This window comes from Macrobrachium rosenbergii, chromosome 22 (genome assembly GCF_040412425.1).
Source record: "Macrobrachium rosenbergii isolate ZJJX-2024 chromosome 22, ASM4041242v1, whole genome shotgun sequence".
Classification (NCBI taxonomy): domain Eukaryota; kingdom Metazoa; phylum Arthropoda; class Malacostraca; order Decapoda; family Palaemonidae; genus Macrobrachium; species Macrobrachium rosenbergii.
In genome coordinates, this window is record NC_089762.1 from 46,975,426 (window position 1) to 46,993,249 (window position 17,824).

General features: G+C 37.8%; 1 protein-coding gene across 1 annotated transcript in view; it reads right to left on the reverse strand.

Annotated features, from left to right (window-relative positions):
• The window catches only part of LOC136850841 (putative neural-cadherin 2), an 812,567-nt gene that overhangs the window by 59,081 nt on the left and 735,662 nt on the right, over positions 1-17,824 (reverse strand). Inside the window, 3 exon segments of the mRNA XM_067124862.1 lie at positions 125-358; positions 6,644-8,195; positions 15,467-15,604. Of these exon segments, the coding sequence (XP_066980963.1) occupies positions 125-358; positions 6,644-8,195; positions 15,467-15,604 (1,924 nt within the window).

The following is a 17,824-nucleotide window of genomic DNA, read 5'->3' on the forward strand; positions in this document are numbered from 1 at the left end:
GCATTCTGCTACCTTCTGACATTTGCACAAACACTTTGCTACCTTTTGACATTTGCACGAAACAACAACACAAACAACTGTTTTTCGAAAGTGTTTTAAGTGTTTTCATGTCGGCCTTCCTTACCTTTCAATCCGCCCCCGTCCACTGCCACAACTTGGATCTGATACTCGGGCGTTGTTTCCCGGTCCAGACAACAGATGGCGGTGCGGACGTATCCCGTCTCCGGGTTGACGGCGAAGATGGCCTGCCCGGACCTCTCGTCTATGACGTTTTTCTCGATGGAGTAGGTCAGGTAGGCGTTGGTGCCTTCTGAGACGTCGTCAGCATCCCAGGCGGATACCATGGCCACCGATAAATCTGTCAAAGAAGGAGATAAAGATACGTTTTCAATGGACGAATGTTCTTCAATGGCGTTCTCTGTTTGGGTGCAAAGGCTGTTGTTATTCAGTCTACGAAGAGCTGAATGTGACATGTCTTTACGTTAGAAGTAATTTATAATATAATATATAACGTATAACGTATCCTATTATATATAATATATAACATATGGTATCATATCATGTGATATATAACATATAACTGATCACTGCATTTCTGACCTAAAACAGAAAGAATTCCCTGGAAGGCTGTAATCGCTCGGGAATACAAAATATAATGTATATAACTAATACGTTATTCTAAACAGTCTTTAAAATAGATTAAATAAGAGAAAAACACCCAATTATATGTATATTTATATATACATACATATATATATATACAGTTTTCTCTACAAACATATATATATATATATATATATATATATATATATATATATATATATATATATATATATATATATATATATATATATATATATATGTGTGTGTGTGTGTGTGTGTATGGACAGAGCGAAACATAACGATGTAAATCAATAGCTAAAGGGCTGGAAAGCTCGCTTCATCATCATAATCATTCAAATTATTTTTCTCTCCTCCATGTTCTCTCGGAAATCACCTTCCAAGTATTAATGATCACGAACTTCCCTTATACAGTAATTGTGCCGGGTTATTAATGACTTAATTTGTGGCCCACTTCAAGAATACCCCCATTAATAATGATTCATTGAAATTATTTATTGCACAGTCTAACACTCCCCATATGTATTATTGGAATGGGATGGAATATAGAATTTAGGCCAAAGACCAAGCACTGGGACCTATGAGGTCATTCAGTGCTGGAAAGGAAATTGAGAGTAGGTAGGTTTGAAAGGTGTAACAGGAGGAAAACCTCTCAGTTGCACTATGAAATGGTTGTTAGGAGAGGGTGGACAGCAAGATGTAAGAAAGATAATATGAATGGAGGTACAGTAAAATGTGTATTATTAACGGAATGTTTTATATTACTTTCTTCCTTTACAGCTATGAAGAAGCTTTGCCCCCAAGGATTTTTATTTTTTTTATTTTTCTCTTGGGTTGCTCGTTTCAAATTTCAGTGCTGCATCTTTTTACATCCCTGAGATTCCCATCTCAACACTCGACATTCAACTCTTCTTGACCTTCCTCGGTGTGAAATTTTATCGTTTGCATTTCCTTTTGTCTTCTCGGCTTCTTTTAATATTGAGTCTTGATATACATTCTGTTAAGATGTTACTAATATTTGTAGTTTTTCTTTTATTTTCAACTCAACTTTTTCTACCCGGCTGCAGACTCCTGAGATGTATAGCTAATACTGCACCAGCCTTGGTTTTTTTTGCCATGCCCCTAAGTAAGGTTAAATTAGATTAGTTTATAGCTTTGGCCCCATCTAATTTGGGTGTGGGAAACATAACGAGATTATTTTCAAGAAAATTCTGTGGTTAGTTTTTAAGATATGGCGTCCCGCTTTCTTCAGGGAAAGGTCCTGTACAGTGTCACGTCTCGGGAAAATGCATCCCGGCTTTGCTGTTTCGGTTTTAACTTTTTTTGGAAGAGTTCTTGCAGCATTACACCAGGGAAAACGTCATGATAATAATTCTGCCCTACAATGGAAGACTGCAGTACCTGCAAAAATACAAAACTGAGAAAAATGGTAGATACTGCAGTTTTCCTTTGCCTTACTACTGATTTTGCAGATACTGCAAATGGGACCCCCCTAAATAAAGCACTGAAGAATCATTCTGAAACTGCAGTAACTTGTGTGTTAGTGTTACACGAGCCCAATAGGTGGCATATCTCAATTTCGACAATTTTACAAATACCGCAGCTTTTCATTTTAGGGCAGAACTGTTGTGCATATAATGGCAAGGTTACAAGTAAAGGAATTTTCAACCTTTCCAGACACTTTTAACACAATTAACTTGTCGTGGATCACATACATTTTCTATTTGTTAAATTGTCGCCAGTCACATTGTATATTACCCACACAGATTCTAAACAAACACTACGTTGTTTTTAACTTTTATTTTCACATTTCTCCCACAACTGTTTCATAAAGAAAACTTGAGCTAAAACCTTTCTCTCTCACGTCTAAGCTTACACTAATTTCCCCATCCCCCCCTGTCAATCCGTATGTCATCTGTCACCTTTTCAGTCAAAATTCTTCCATATACCATCTCTGGCATGGGCCTACTAAGTATTGTTAACCCTAATGTAATTTCACTTTTATCTTTATACAATGGAACAGTTATTCTTCATTAGCACATACCTTAGAAGGCCTGGTTAGCTACTCAGTATAACTAACTCTCTATATATATCTATATCTATATATATATATATATATATATATATATATACTATATATATATATATATATATATATATATATATATATACATATATATATATGAAGAAGATGACCCAAGAAACGCGACCGCCAGATCCATCGCCAAACGGGAGCTAATGAGGCCAAAAACCACTCAATCTCCTCCTTCTTAAGAAACGCCACCTCTTAACATCGGAGGCCTAAGGCCACACCTTCATGTTTTTGTATATATACCATTGTAACTTTCCACCTGTCCATATTCTACTCAGGGCACAGAAACAAGTGCCTGAAATATATGGTTTCAACGTTTAAATAGTGTTTTATATATTTTCATATTACACTGTAGTATTACAGGAAAAGACATTCATATATATATATATATATATATATATATATATATATATATATATATATATAAAGACATTGGGCAGTACATAAATGGACAAATGGTCTATTATGAAAACTCTTAGAGGCAGAGAACAGAATAGTCAACCTTGGGAGAATTCAGTTTCCCATCTCTCTCTCTCTCTCTCTCTCTCTCTCTCTCTCTCTCTTATAAGCAACACAACAAGCAAATGCCGGCAGCAAAAATATGAAGACAATTCACGGTTATAAAACAATTAGGAAAGTTTCCACTTCCTCCCCACTCCTCGCTTTGACATCAAACGTCGCCACTAAAATGTTCATTTCCGCATCAAAAATCATCATGCAATTCTTATTCCCCGCAACGAGAGCTCAACTTCCTGCAGGAAAATCGTGGCCAGTTTTTACACACCACAATACAGCAAGTGGCTCCGCTGCGTATGCTGTTTGATCTCACAAAAATTACCAATTACTTGTAATTAGCATATTTCATGAAGGAGGAACTTACTGAAGGCTCTCGTAATAGCGTCTTGTCGAAGGTTACCCACCCGGAAGTAAAAGAAATAAGACGTAGTTGAATATCTTGCGTTGACAACTAAGAGTTTTAGAAAGTGGGCATTGACAAACTTGGCCTTGCTTTCAAATACATACTGAAAAGCAGCCTTCTAACAAAGCATTGAATTCATTGCTCCAAAGGTCTGACGAATGAAGTTTTTGATTTTCACAAAGGTTTCTTTTCTCGCAGAGAAATATCTTGCTCCCAAAAGCACTAGAATGACTTAAAAGCATAAAGCAGCGAATAAAATTTCTCTGGGTTTGCAATCTATATTCACACTGAGCCTAGTACAACCTGAGCTTATCTCTGTAAAATGCGACATAGTTAAGATGAAGAAAGCAACTCCTTCAATCCACGAAAAGCTAAAGTAAAATAATAGAAATCTCTTAACAGGCATTGACGCAAACACAACAGAAGCGAGTCTTAAACGAGAAAGATCAGGGCCTTAATTGGGTGGTACCAAACAGAATACTAATGTCCCCACGGCGTCTCCCGCGAAAGTCTCTCTGGTTTTCGAGTCTTTATGTAAATACACTGGGAAGAACGACACGGCCTGAATGCCATTGCTCCAGTAAGTCATCTTTATCCTCATTAAGAAAATTCCCAAATTTCGTTTTGACATTTAGATACTAGAAAAGGCTTTTATTTACCGATAAACAGTAAAGAAAGGAGAAAGTGAGCCTAAGAATGCTGTATAAAATTGGTTTCTTAGCACAATACACTCCAGCACACACACACAATTATATAAATGCCGATTTTATAGGCCTACGCCAGTTTTTCTCCTTTCAGTAGCACGTGTGGCTAACGGGAAATACAAATAATTAAGAACTCAGACATTTCAGAAAAGTCTGTGCAAATTCTGGTCAAGGAAACACGGCAGCAAAGAGGTAACGAGAACTTTTGTTTGTACACAACAAAACCAAGTGAGTCGGTCTTTCGCTTTTTTTCCCGCGTTTTCATGTTGTCTTAGAATCAATCGTTAGCAAACCAACAAACTGCGTTTGCTTCCCCTTGTTGGTCTCTCTGACATCAAAGGGACAGCGGAAAGAGTCATTTCCCCCCTCAAATACTATCCCTGAATTTTTAGTTCCATTGCCACGGACCTCAACAGTCATGCGAAGGCTCAGTTTAAAGACATTCGGTTAAAAAAAAAAGTAAAAACTCTACAACGCCGGCATTCGTCCTCTGAAACTTTCTACCTGTAGAGGGTTATAATATTCTTAAAAACATTCGCTTTTACAAAAGAAAAAAAAAAACATAACTTCAGATTAAGGATTTCCCTTTTATAGGACCACGTGTGGTAGCCAGATATAGCGAAACCATTAAGATAGTCACAGATGGCGCCCTGAATTTAATAATTTCCCTGTTCTGCATAAAATGGGCTCTTAAAATAAAGGTGAAGGTGGGGCTGCTTCTCTGGGCATGATCCAGTCTGCATAACCTAACCACAATAACAGCATACAAAACTATACAGTCACATTTTCTCTAGGCGCAGTCGTCCCCTCCGAAGAAAACGAATGCTTTAAAGCACGTGGGGTACCTAATCAAGAAGAATACGGTAGCTTCGTTTCTTATAAACGGTTAAAGCAAGCACGAAAATCAGAATGAATCTTAGAATATTACGTTCTGCTGGTATAATAAGAATAAAAAGGGGATAAAATCTTTGATGAACTACTTTCTTTTGCCAGATGACAGTGTGAGATTGTTTCAGTTCAGTGACAAGTGTGCAGGGAAAAATACGTAACATTGTTTTCATAATGAAAAGAGTTAATTAATGACTTCATTATGAAAATCTGAATATGCATTGGATTACTGATCTCAATTTCTTCATGAATGATTTAGAATGTCTGTCATTACCTGTAGGTGATGCCTAGTTTTCTAAGTATCAACAATGGCATTCAGAATCTGTGATACCATTTCAACACTTGGTCTATATTCCCTTGTCAAATCATAGGAATGCAATACGACTATAAGCCTAAATAAAAAATAAACCTTTACTCTGAAAAGTCATGTCACCCATAACTGACTATAAAATATAATGCAGCAAAAACAATGAGCTTTGTCATTCAATGCTTTTAAATCCAAACTGTCCAGTAAAAGTTGTACTAATGGGTGTTCAGAACAGGGTGCATGTTAAATCGTCTAGCTGCGCCTAATTTTTACCACTCTTGGCAAATTTATCAAACGTAATTTCCTCGTATCAAGTATTGAACTAATAAATATGAGATTACAGAAAAAAAGGCTATATAAAAAAAGGGGGAAATACAATGTTAACAAAGCTTTCACTTAATGGCTGCAACACTCGAGGGAGGAACACATTTTTTAAACATAAGGCACACGATTTTTATGTCAGATTTTAACAGGGCTACCCCTCCCCTAGCCTCCTCTATATGAAAAGACATAACTTCACCAATAAATGCCACATAAAACTAAACTGAACACTTCAGAGCTACAGAAATTCTTGGAAAAAAGTCAATTTACTCCCCGTCACTCTTGCTTTGACACCAAAGAGGAGGACACTGAAATGTTCATTTCCTTTCAAACACCAATTCTGGACTGTTTGCTCCAATTGCTTCAGAACTCGGACGGCAGTCATACGAGGGAAAGGGAAACTCTTCTGGTTTCGAGTCTGCTTTTGTTACTGCATTCATGGCTCAAATGTATATGCAGGGAGTACAAAGGTGTGTGTAATTAATAAAACGTGTGAAAAAGTAAAGTGAATATGAAAGTGAGGAGGGAACCAATACGTAGGATTATTAATAAAAGGGAAAAATTTGTTTTATTGTTGGTCTTTCTTCTTTCCTTTATAGTAGAATATTCGTATTCCTCATAGTGTAATTATATAGTTTCTTTTTTTTGGCCACACCACAAGAACGCACAAAATAAAAGGAGAAAGAAGAATAATTAGAGACATACTTCATTTGGAAACCAAACTACTTGTATCGCACCAAGTATTTTGGGAACTACTCAGAATACCAAGAACATTTTTGAGCTGTACTTACCAATGGGTCCATTTTCCTGAACCTCCCCGAATATAGTCGAGTTAGGAAAGACCGGCGGATTATCATTGACATCCTTCACCACAACAGTCACGACGGTTTCGACAACGTGGACCCTACCTCCCCCGCCCCCTCCCGCGTCGCCGATACCAGCGATGACGTCAGCCAGATCAGGAAGGGCGTCTCTTGCTCTGCTAGTAACTGTAAAGAGGTTTTCTTCTTCTTCCTCCTCCTCCTCTTCATCCTCCAGGGAAAAATCTCCGTAATCCTGACATCCTCCACTATCCAGAGGGGCAAACCTCTTGACATACCGGCGGTGGCGTCGCCTAATCGGAATTAAGGCTTTATCCAGTTTGTGAACTGTTGGAGGAAGCAACTGGTGCTTGACACCCTCACTGGTATAACGGTCTGCGCAGTCTCTGTGCATCGTTCTGCGACTCCCAAGAAAGCTGTTTTGCTCTGTTGTCGAGTTAAGTGCAAGGCTGCTAAATACATAAGGACACTCTCTGAGGGGATAGTAACCCAAAATGAAATCGCTAGTGTTATGACTTTTGTAATAAGAACCTTGGTGCCTCTTGATGTGCTTTTTGCCATTTTCTTGCAGGAGCTGTCCATATTTTTCTTCGGGCACAGTTACGACGTCAGTGCTAGGAGGTGACGATACCTTGACGAGGTCACTGTAGAGGTCAGCGGAATGTCTGTGTTTCGGGGGTGACCCCTTCTGGTGTTTCTTTCTCCAGGGGAACCTGACAGTTCTGGAGGATTTTCTAGGTTTGAAGGCCTTCCATCTGCCGCTGAAATTGCTCTTTGCACTCCCAGGAGAGACCTCTTCTTCTATCCACCCCCTGGGCAATATTCTAGGACGTCTTGGAGGCTTGAATTTCAGCAGGGAGTGAGAGGGTAATCTCAAACGGAGATTCTTGGGTCTTTTCTCTTCATTCTGTGATATTCTTAATTTGTTTTCTTGCATTTGGCCTCTTTCACGGTAATCAAGCTTATTTTGATGGTTCTTATCCCTCATCTTTCTTCTCTTTTCACTTTCCTTCAGTCTCCTCTGACTGAAAAGCTTCTTTTTTGAATTTCTCTTTGGATTTGAAGAGTGTGTTTCGCTATTACTTTTGCTCGTGTTATCGACTTCTCTGTTGCCCCAGCCGTCAGTTTTATCAGCCAAGCGCCTTTCGGATTTCCTCATGTTCGTCATTCTATCTGCTGTTTCCAGTCCGTCATAAAATGACAGAGCAGAACTGCCAATTCTAGAATGACCCACTGGACTAGGGAAAGGTTGGTCACTCAGCATTTCTTGGCGGAAAGGGGACTTTCCATGCTGTTCTAAGGACTTCCTAAATCCCCAGCGCTGCTCTAGACTCTCCTGAGACGTAGGGGGGCGTCGAGACGGGCTATCCCTAGAATCACTCTTTGTAGGGTACTGGTCTAAGGATACTTTTGGTCTTCTTGCACTGGCGGCTGCCAGGGAGGAGGGCACGCGTTGGCCATCCCGTACCTGGACTCTGATCTCCCATTTATCTCGGCCAGAAGGTGGGTCTCTGTCAAGTGCCTGCAAGAGGAAAAGAAAAAATCTCTGTAGTAATGGATTTAGATGAATTTGCATTTACATTTTAAAAAAATAATCATTATATTTTTCTCATATAAAACCGATATTGTACTGTGGTTAGTGTTTGTAATAGTTAGTAGATGTATAAAGTATTTCATTTTCACTAAGCAATACCATTTCTACTTGTTTTACTTCCGGCCAGAGGGATAAAAATACATATAAGCTGAACTCACATTGTATAAAGTTAATGAAATATTTAAATTGAAAATCAATATTCATTAGCCACTAAAATGTCTACACATTTTCCTGGTAAGCAAAAACCTAAGAAAATTACACCATCAACTTAGATCTCCTATTTACATTCTTTTAGTTATTTTTCTCTCCTGACCTATCTGGCCTAACAAGGTCTTTTATCAAGTGAGGTGAAATCCTCGGTAGCCCAATTATCTGATCATCCAGGTGCACGATGGTTTATCCAAGTGTTTCTCGAAGAAATTTCCAGTCTTATGTTCCTAATTTCAAGGAACCCACAATTATCCTCTTCAAGTTGGGAAATGGTATAACTAATTTGTACTATGATTTTTATAATATCCTTATAAAACATCTAAGGGTCATTGCTAAGATAGAGAGAAGGAGGGGGAGAAGGTTCTATATTCTTCCCTGGATACATTGATGAAATTAATCATACTTCGAAAAAATACCATTCAATTGCCATGAAATAAATTGAATTATGTCGATCATAGTAAAACGTACCAGGATGAATCTTCTCTATTTGCCACGCTGTACAGGAACAACGCAGTCGATACGTCCCGTAAATTTCAACATGGGCCAACATTATTACCCTGTGCAATGTTAATCTCCATAAATCAATCAAAGCTTTGATGCTGAATCGGTTCATCAGTAAGGGACTTCCATTCAGGCCTCGCAATCCTCGCATTCATGCCGAAATTGAACGGAATTACATTCCCGATTGTTCACGGCTGAATCCAAGCGATTTTCAAAGCTACTGATATATGGGTTTTCTGTTTTTTTTTTTTTTTTTTTTTTCGAAACATTCAAGTATCAAATGACACTCAAACACGTAGTTGAACAGGACCAGGTTCAGAATTCAGGACTGAATGACAGATTGTTATTGGCAAGCGATAAAGGGACTTCAACTCTGTAATGTTTAATTATAAATGTCTCTTACGGCAATGCCCTAAAAAAAAAAAGATATCAGGATGGGACTGACACAGAATTAAGTGTTATTACCCAGTGTTACACAGAGTATTCTATATAACACATCGCAACACTGCTGCTCAATATACACTGTTAAGTGGTAAGATATAATAATTTCGCCCTTTCGAAGGACCGTCATGTTACTCACGTATTTTAGTGAAAATGTAATGCACTAGATTTGGTTAACTGAAAGGATGTTATTCAGGTGATTTGACACAACTCTTTGTGCAATTTGTCGTTCGCTGACATGGCGCCGTTTATGATACTACGATGATTTCAGGCAGTCATGAAAAAAGTACTTAGCTTTTAAAATTCACGGACCCTCGAGTAATTCAACACTGTCCTTGAGAATTATATGACACCTTGTTACTTTGGGGCGTTCTCTCTCTCTCTCTCTCTCTCTCTCTCTCTCTCTCTCTCTCTCTCTCTCTCTCTCTCTCTCTCAACATAACAAGAAGCCTTTTGAAAACTGAAAGCAGACAATGTACTTAATTATTTGCAAAGCTTGTCAATGCATATATTTTTTTTTCAATTTTCCATATTCTAATATGAATCGGGCCCAACAACTCCACAAATCTACACCTAAATACTTACATTAAACCAAACTACATTTATACATTAAAAAGCCTAGCTATTTCTTATTATTGCAAACTCAGACATGTATTGATAGTGTTGTGGAAGTCTTCGTCCTCCTTCACAAAAATAAATTATATTATATGATGTGCTCGTAACTGTTCTTATGCAAATAGTTATAAAATTGCTAAGTGAATACAAAAACACAGGTCGTACGTTTTCTCCTCTCTCTCTCTCTCTCTCTCTCTCTCTCTCTCTCTCTCTCTCTCTCTCCCCATTCCACCAGAGAATAAAAAATAAAGATAAAAACGATAAAGCACTTTAACTGGAACAGACGCTACAAGACCTAGCTCCCTTGACAGCTTTATGTGGGGGAATAAATCCGAGAACGGAACGTAAAAATATATATTGCGGGATTTTCTAGAGGACAATGAAGCCGACGATATGATTCGGTTTGTCAATGAGCACCAGACATCTGTCGCATAGGGCCTATAAAACCAGCTATAAAGTCAAACTATCCCGTGAGCAAATTTGGGGAGGAATGGGTGAGGGAATCTGGGGGTGGAGCAATACTATGTGAGGGAATTTGGGGGTGAAAGCAATAGTATGTGAGGAAATTTGGGGAAGACTGGGTGAGGGAATCTGGGGGTGAAACAATATTATGTGAGGGAATTTGGGGGTGAAGCAATACTATGTGAGGGAATTTGGGGATGGAGCAATACTATGTGAGGGATTCTGGGGGTGGAGCAATACTATGTGAGGGATTCTGGGGTGGAGCAACACTATGTGAGGGAATGTGGGGGTGAAGCAATACTATGTGAGGGAATTTGGGGGTGAAGCAATACTATGTGAGAGAATTTTGGAGAGAAACAATAATATGTGAGGGAATTTGGAGGTGAAAGCAATACTATGAGAGGGAATTTGGGTGCGGAACAATACTATGTGAGGGAATTTGGGGGTGGAGCAATACTATGTGAGGGGATTTGGGGGTGAAGCAATACTATGTGAGGGAATCTGAGGGTGAAGCAATACTATGTGAGGGAATTTGGAGGTGAAAGTAATACTACGTGAGGGAATTTGGGGGTGAAGCAATTTTATGTGAGGGAATTTGAGGATGAAGCAATACTATGTGAGGGAATTTGAGGATGAAGCAATACTATGTGAGGGAATTTGGGGGTGGAGCAATAATAAGTGAGGGAATTTGGGGGTGAAACATTACTATGTGAGGGATTTTGGGGTGAAGCAATATTATGTGAGGGAAATTGGGGGTGAAACATTTATATGTGAGGGATTTTGGGGTGAAGCAATACTATGTGAGGGAATTTGGGGGTGAAGCAATAATATGTGAGAGAGTTTTGGAGAGAAGCAATAATATGTGAGGGAATTTGGAGGTGAAAGCAATATTATGAGGAATTTGGGGGTGAAGCAATGCTATGAGGATTTTCTCGCATTATCCTCCACAATGCAGCACTGGGGGCTGCCAAATGTCTCAATGAGGTTAATGTAAAGATTTTATGACAGGATGTTTCCCACATGTTAACGGCGATATTCATCAGGGCAACGAGCAATCCAGTTGCTCGTTTTTGAGAGCACCAGTTTTACGACCCAGCGAGTGCTGGGAAGTGTTGCCCGATGAGGGTCCGTGTCACAGTATTATATATGCATATGTCCCTACGTCGCAGTATAATATACGGATAATATTATGATAAAATTTACCACAGTTGGAAAAGAAACTTTGCTCAGATCTCATACACAATCTCAGTTTTCATCTAACTCCCACCACTACTTTTAGTAAAGTTATCAATAAATTATAAAGTATTAATTTTAGGTAGTAAAATTATGATGATTTCAGCAACACCAAAAATTATCGTGCTATTACTCTTCAATTATATAATAATTCTTATAATCATATATTTTTATTTTTACAAAAAATATGATAACACTTCGAAGATCTCAAAAAAGATATTGTAGAGTCGTAAATAAAAATAATACAAACAGCAATTGTTAATCTTTTTATATTACTGCTGTACTGACATTCCAATATCAAAACGTCACCTAGATTATTAAGTCAAGCCAGAGATGATAAGGCTGATAAGTAGATTAAGAAAATTTGATTCAACAGTATTAAGCATTTTCTATCACGAGTCTCTGCTATAAGCTTCATAATTTAATATTCTTCACCTCGTGTAATTGGGCTCCCTTTTCGTGAAAGAACTCTTACATAGAATTTGGTGGGATTACTCTGTCAACTTTTGTCCTTAATATTTTCTTCAATAAAGTACTTTTAAATCGTCCGTGCCTGGAATATCAATGGACGCCTCATGATTTTACATCACTGAGTTAGATTAACTGATAAACATTGCGCGGTTCTTGCCTTTTCTTCAATACACACAAAGATGGAAAATAGACTTCTAGTAAAATAACGAAAGGTACGAAAAAGTTACAACTACTGAAGGAAACAAAATCGACACAAAACAAAAGAAGAACCATCGCCATTGAAATCGAGTTACAATGGACTTTTAATTAATCTTGAGAAACTGCAAAATAAGTAAAGAAAAAGTACCAGATTTTTTCTCTCTTTCTCTCTCTCTCTCTCTCTCTCTCTCTCTCTCTCTCTCTCTCTCTCTCTCTCCAGACAGAAATATGAATTAAAAAAAAAAAAGAGTATGATTAGATTTGCAAAGTTTAAATTGAATAATGGATTTTTGAGGTACTGCAAACACAACAAACTAATAGCAAAGAGTCAGAAAAGTTTAATGTTTTGGTATAAGAGTGTGAGGAGTAGTAGTAGTAGTAGTAGTAGTAGTAGTAGTAGTAGGAGGAGGAGGAGGAGGAGGAGGAGGAGGAGGAGGAGGAGGAGGAGGAGGAGGAGGAGAGGAGGAGGAGGAGGAGGAGGAGGAGGAGAATTTTATATATCTTAGTAACAAAACGGATTAAGAATCTACGACGCGTGAACAAAACGCATTTTTTGCTGCCTGGCAACGAAGACTTAGAAAAGTGTTGGATAAACTGGGCGAAAGAGATAATTGGTAAAGGAAGGTTCTCAGTATCCAGGAAGTTCCAAAGCTCGACACACTACTGATGAACCTCAGTGCAAGTATACAAAGCCGCTAATTTTCCTGCACAGGATGTTCACCCAAGACTCAGGGATTTTAACACGAATGTGACAGTGATCACTAAGTTTTTCTTCTTTGGATTCTCTCCATTTTAGGAAAAGTGGTTCGATGCCAAGTCTCTATGTGTATGCTACCTTCCCTTGATTCAATGTGATGTACTGACACTCAACCCAGAGATATTAAATTACAAAAAAATATATCAAGTCTTGGAGCTCTAAATGCGTAAGATTGTGGCACAGAAGGAAAGAAATGCATGAGCATTACAGTATATTTGCATAGAGAGCGAAACTCGATGCTATGCCTCTTTGTGAAGTTATTGCTAAATAGAAGTGTTTAAGATTTAAGAAAGCAAATAGTGACTGTATTTGGTGTGAGTGTGATATAAGGAAAGAGAAGAGGAGTATCTTTATTGTAATAAGAAGCCCGTGGCAATAAATAAAAAGTAAAAATGTTAGTCCAGGCATGCTGTATCTGAAGATTAGCATAGCAGGTATAAAAATAAAAAAAAAAATTGCCCAAGTGAATGTATAAAGGTCCATAAAAAGTGAAAATGAAGGAGAACGTACATGACGATACCTGCATCTTTATCTAAACAGGACTGGAAATTGAGCAAGGGTGGATGTGCTATGTGATTTGAATGCAAAGATATATGGGAGAGAAGATATTGCTTTGCTGTTAGATTGTTAGTTAGTTTTGTTAGATTGTTAGTTTTCATACAAGACAGGCGTGCCTGTTATGTATGAACACATAGTTTGCGCCGTCCAAAAACGAGAAAAAAAAGTTTGTTAAAAATATCTACAGATACATCGTACATATAAAAACTAGATAATAGTGTAAAAGGAGGAGATAAAGGTATACCTGCTTATTATTTTCAGGTAAAACGAAAATAAAAATGAAATGAGATCCTAATAACATAGGAAGGATTCACTTTGTGCTCATATCTGTAATAGAGAGAAGTGAACCTCTCAGTAAAAACTGAAAGCAGCATCCAGGAACACCATCATCTAAAAAGGGCCATCATTATCCCCAAAGAGGAAAAATAAAAGCAAAAACGGAAATAGAGAAGTGCAAGGAGGGACAATAAGATAAGCAGATTACTGAAGGAATAAAAGATCTATATAGTGAAACTGCAGGGCGGAGAAGAGCTTTGTATAATAAAAGCATACAAACGAAAGAATAATAAAACTAAAGTGAAAGATAAACACAGAGAAGTGATACACATTTCGTGGTGAATTTAAGGAAGTAAATGAGGAGATCTATCTTGGATTAAAACATGCAGAGGAATATTTTATCTTTGAAGATAAAATATTCTGACGTCGACGAGGATATTACTCAAAAGAGTAGATGAATGTACAGGATACAGAGGACCCAGATCAGAATATTAAAAGGAGCTGAAAGCGGTTAATCCAACTTTGAGAAATCTTAGGAAAGGGATTTTGAGGCTGCGTGACAGGCAATTAAGAGAATACTTATGAAAGGATTGTGCGTGTCTAAGGCAGGCAATCACGACGTTTAATAATGGAAATGCGCTCAGAGTCGATGTGATTACAAATGAAATGCTGTACTATGGTGGCTGACCAGGATGTGCATGGTTAAGATATATGAATTCTGTGCACGCATCTGACGCTGTCTAAGCTTCTGTACGAGTGATTCATCTTTGGTTTAGAAGTTCAAAGATGAATGTAGCAGTAGCTGGGTTTTTTTTTTTTTTTTGGTGGAGCCCCACCTTTCTTACTGAAAGTCAGTATACAAAGAAAGTCAGTCTTACCCGAACAAAGAAAGTCAGTCTTACCCGAAAAAAGAAAGTCAGTCTTACCCGAACAAAGTCAGTATACAAAGAAAGTCAGTCTTACCCGAACAAAGAAAGTCAGTCTTACCCAAACAAAGTCAGTGTACAAAGAAAGTCAGTCTTACCCGAACAAAGAAAGTCAGTCTTACCTAAACAAAGCCAATATACAAAGAAAGTCAGTCTTACCCGAACAAAGTCAGTATACAAAGAAAGTCAGTCTTACCCGAACAAAGTCAATATACAAAGAAAGTCAGTCTTACCCGAACAAAGTCAATATACAAAGAAAGTCAGTCTTACCCGAACAAAGTCAGTATACAAAGAAAGTCAGTCTTACCCGAACAAAGAAAGTCAGTCTTACCCGAACAAAGAAAGTCAGTCTTACCCGAACAAAGTCAGTATACAAAGAAAGTCAGTCTTACCCGAACAAAGTCAGTATACAAAGAAAGTCAGTCTTACCCGAACAAAGTCAGTACACAATGAAAGTCAGTCTTTCCCGAACAAAGAAAGTCAGTCTTACCCGAACAAAGTCAGTATACAATGAAAGTCGGTCTTTCCCGAAGAAAGAAAGTGAGTCTTACCCGCAGCAGGATGAGCTCTCCCGAATGGGGGTTGATCGTGAAGAAAGCCTTCTTGGGGTCGTGGTCGTCGACGCCCTCGCCCCCTACGCTGTAGACGAGCCGCCCATCGTCTATTCTGTCTGGGTCCTCGGCCAGCACCTGCAGGAGGAAATCGGAATATGGGATTAAAGGTCCAGATTTAGAAATGGTTTATTTTGCAGCGGCTGGGACTAGTAAGTTTCCTTATCCGGAAAGATTTTTGACGGGGCCAACTCTGAAATTTGGGAGTCCAGATCTCTGTCAGCACTTGGTGTTATATTGTTAGGATTTATGAAATATTCTTAGGCATGAGAAAAAATTTAAATGTAATTTTAGGTGTTACTTATGCATTTGAACTTTCTATATATTATATATATATGTATATATATATATATATATATATATATATATATATATATATATATATATATATATATATATATATATATATATATATATATAAATATCCGGAAAGCAAGATTTTTCTTAAAAGTAATTTCTTTATATATATATATATATATATATATATATATATATATATATATATATATATATATATATATATATATATATATAGAAAGCAAGACTTTTATAAATAAAAAAAATAACAATAATTTCCTTCATTTTCACACTTCTTGCTTGACTTTTGCTTTCATTCTCCATTTCCCCGTTTTCATCAAAATAATGAAGTTGATACAGCAAATATATTACTATTGATGACCAAACCTGAAAATTCATTAATGCAATAACTTTTCATTAGACTTCCAGCTCTAAAAAAATATGTATTTACCGTCACAACAATGTGTGTATTGAATTGAATATAGAATTTAGGCCAAATGCCAAGCACTGGGATCTCTGAGGTCATTCAGCGCTGAAACGGAAACTGACAGTAAAAAGGTTTGACGGGTGTAACAGGAGGAAAGCCTCGCAGCTGCACTAGCAAACAACTTGTTAGGAGAGGGTGGAAAGTAAGATGGAAGAAAGAGAATATGAACGGAGGTACAGTAAAAGGAACGAAAAGGGTCGCAGCTAGGGCCCTAAAGAAGGCACGCTGCAAAGAACCATAAGTAATGCCTACAGTGCACCGCATGAGGTGTACTGACGGCAGTAACCCCCTACGGGAACAGCAATGTTTGTGAGCCATCGTGTTCTGCCTGGTTGGGAAAAAAAAAATGACCCAAATAGTCGGCAATATCGTGACAAATGAATGAATAATGAATGACAAAGAGAATGAATAATGAATGATTGTTTACTATTCATGGATTGCATTTACGGCCCAGACTGTAATTGTTCGGCGGCAATGGGGAATATTATGAATGGTCGAACAAATGAATGTATAACGGCAATTATTATACGTTATGTTCGCGTGTCAGAGGGGATGGAAAATATGCGAGAAATACGCACACAAACACAAGCACGCATGAAGAGAAATTTTCGTGTATATTTCACGTATACATAAACATGTTTTTCGTTGCACGCAACTTTACCGTACACACATACATACACACAAGAAGAAAAATTTTAGTTGTACATTTCACGTATACAAAAACAGTTCTCTAATCGCTCGAAAGTCTTCGAAAGTTTATGGTAAACGTACACACACACACACACACACACACACACAACAAATAACGTGTATATTTCACGTACATAAACACGCATGCATACACGCATCCATACAAACGCAAGTTCACGCTAAACATACACCCAAAACACACGAGAAATTTTCATGTATATTTCACATATACATGAACATGCCTTCCGTCCTAGACTACCACAAAAAAATTATAAATTCTTCTGTATATTTCACGTATACATAAACATGTCTCCCTTCAGCCGCACGCAGATTCACGGGTCGTCTTGGGATTTACTGTCACCCCGTATGGGGGCGGGGGTTGGGTGGGGCGGGGGCGTACATGTTATAATCATAACACATGTCGCACGTTCATTACTCAAACAAATGATCGGTTAAGTTGGGGACGACTTTCATTTTTCCCCCCCCGCTCCCCCATGTTGTAATGACTTTCATCAAACATGAAAGTCATTACAACATGACCCGGTTTGACTGTCATTATCGCTAGATGATTAATGTGTCATCTGTCCCCGTCGGGCGCTATGAAGTCCCGGGCACCTCTGTGAGATCAGGGATGAACATCAGTAGTAGTAATAATAATAATAATAATAATAATAATAATAATAATAATAATAATAATAATAATAATAATAATAATAATAATAATGGATACGACTACATGAAAAATTGTGCTAATAACGAAATAGGCCTCTGTAAGATCAGAGGTGAGCAATAATAATAATAATAATAATAATAATAATAATAAT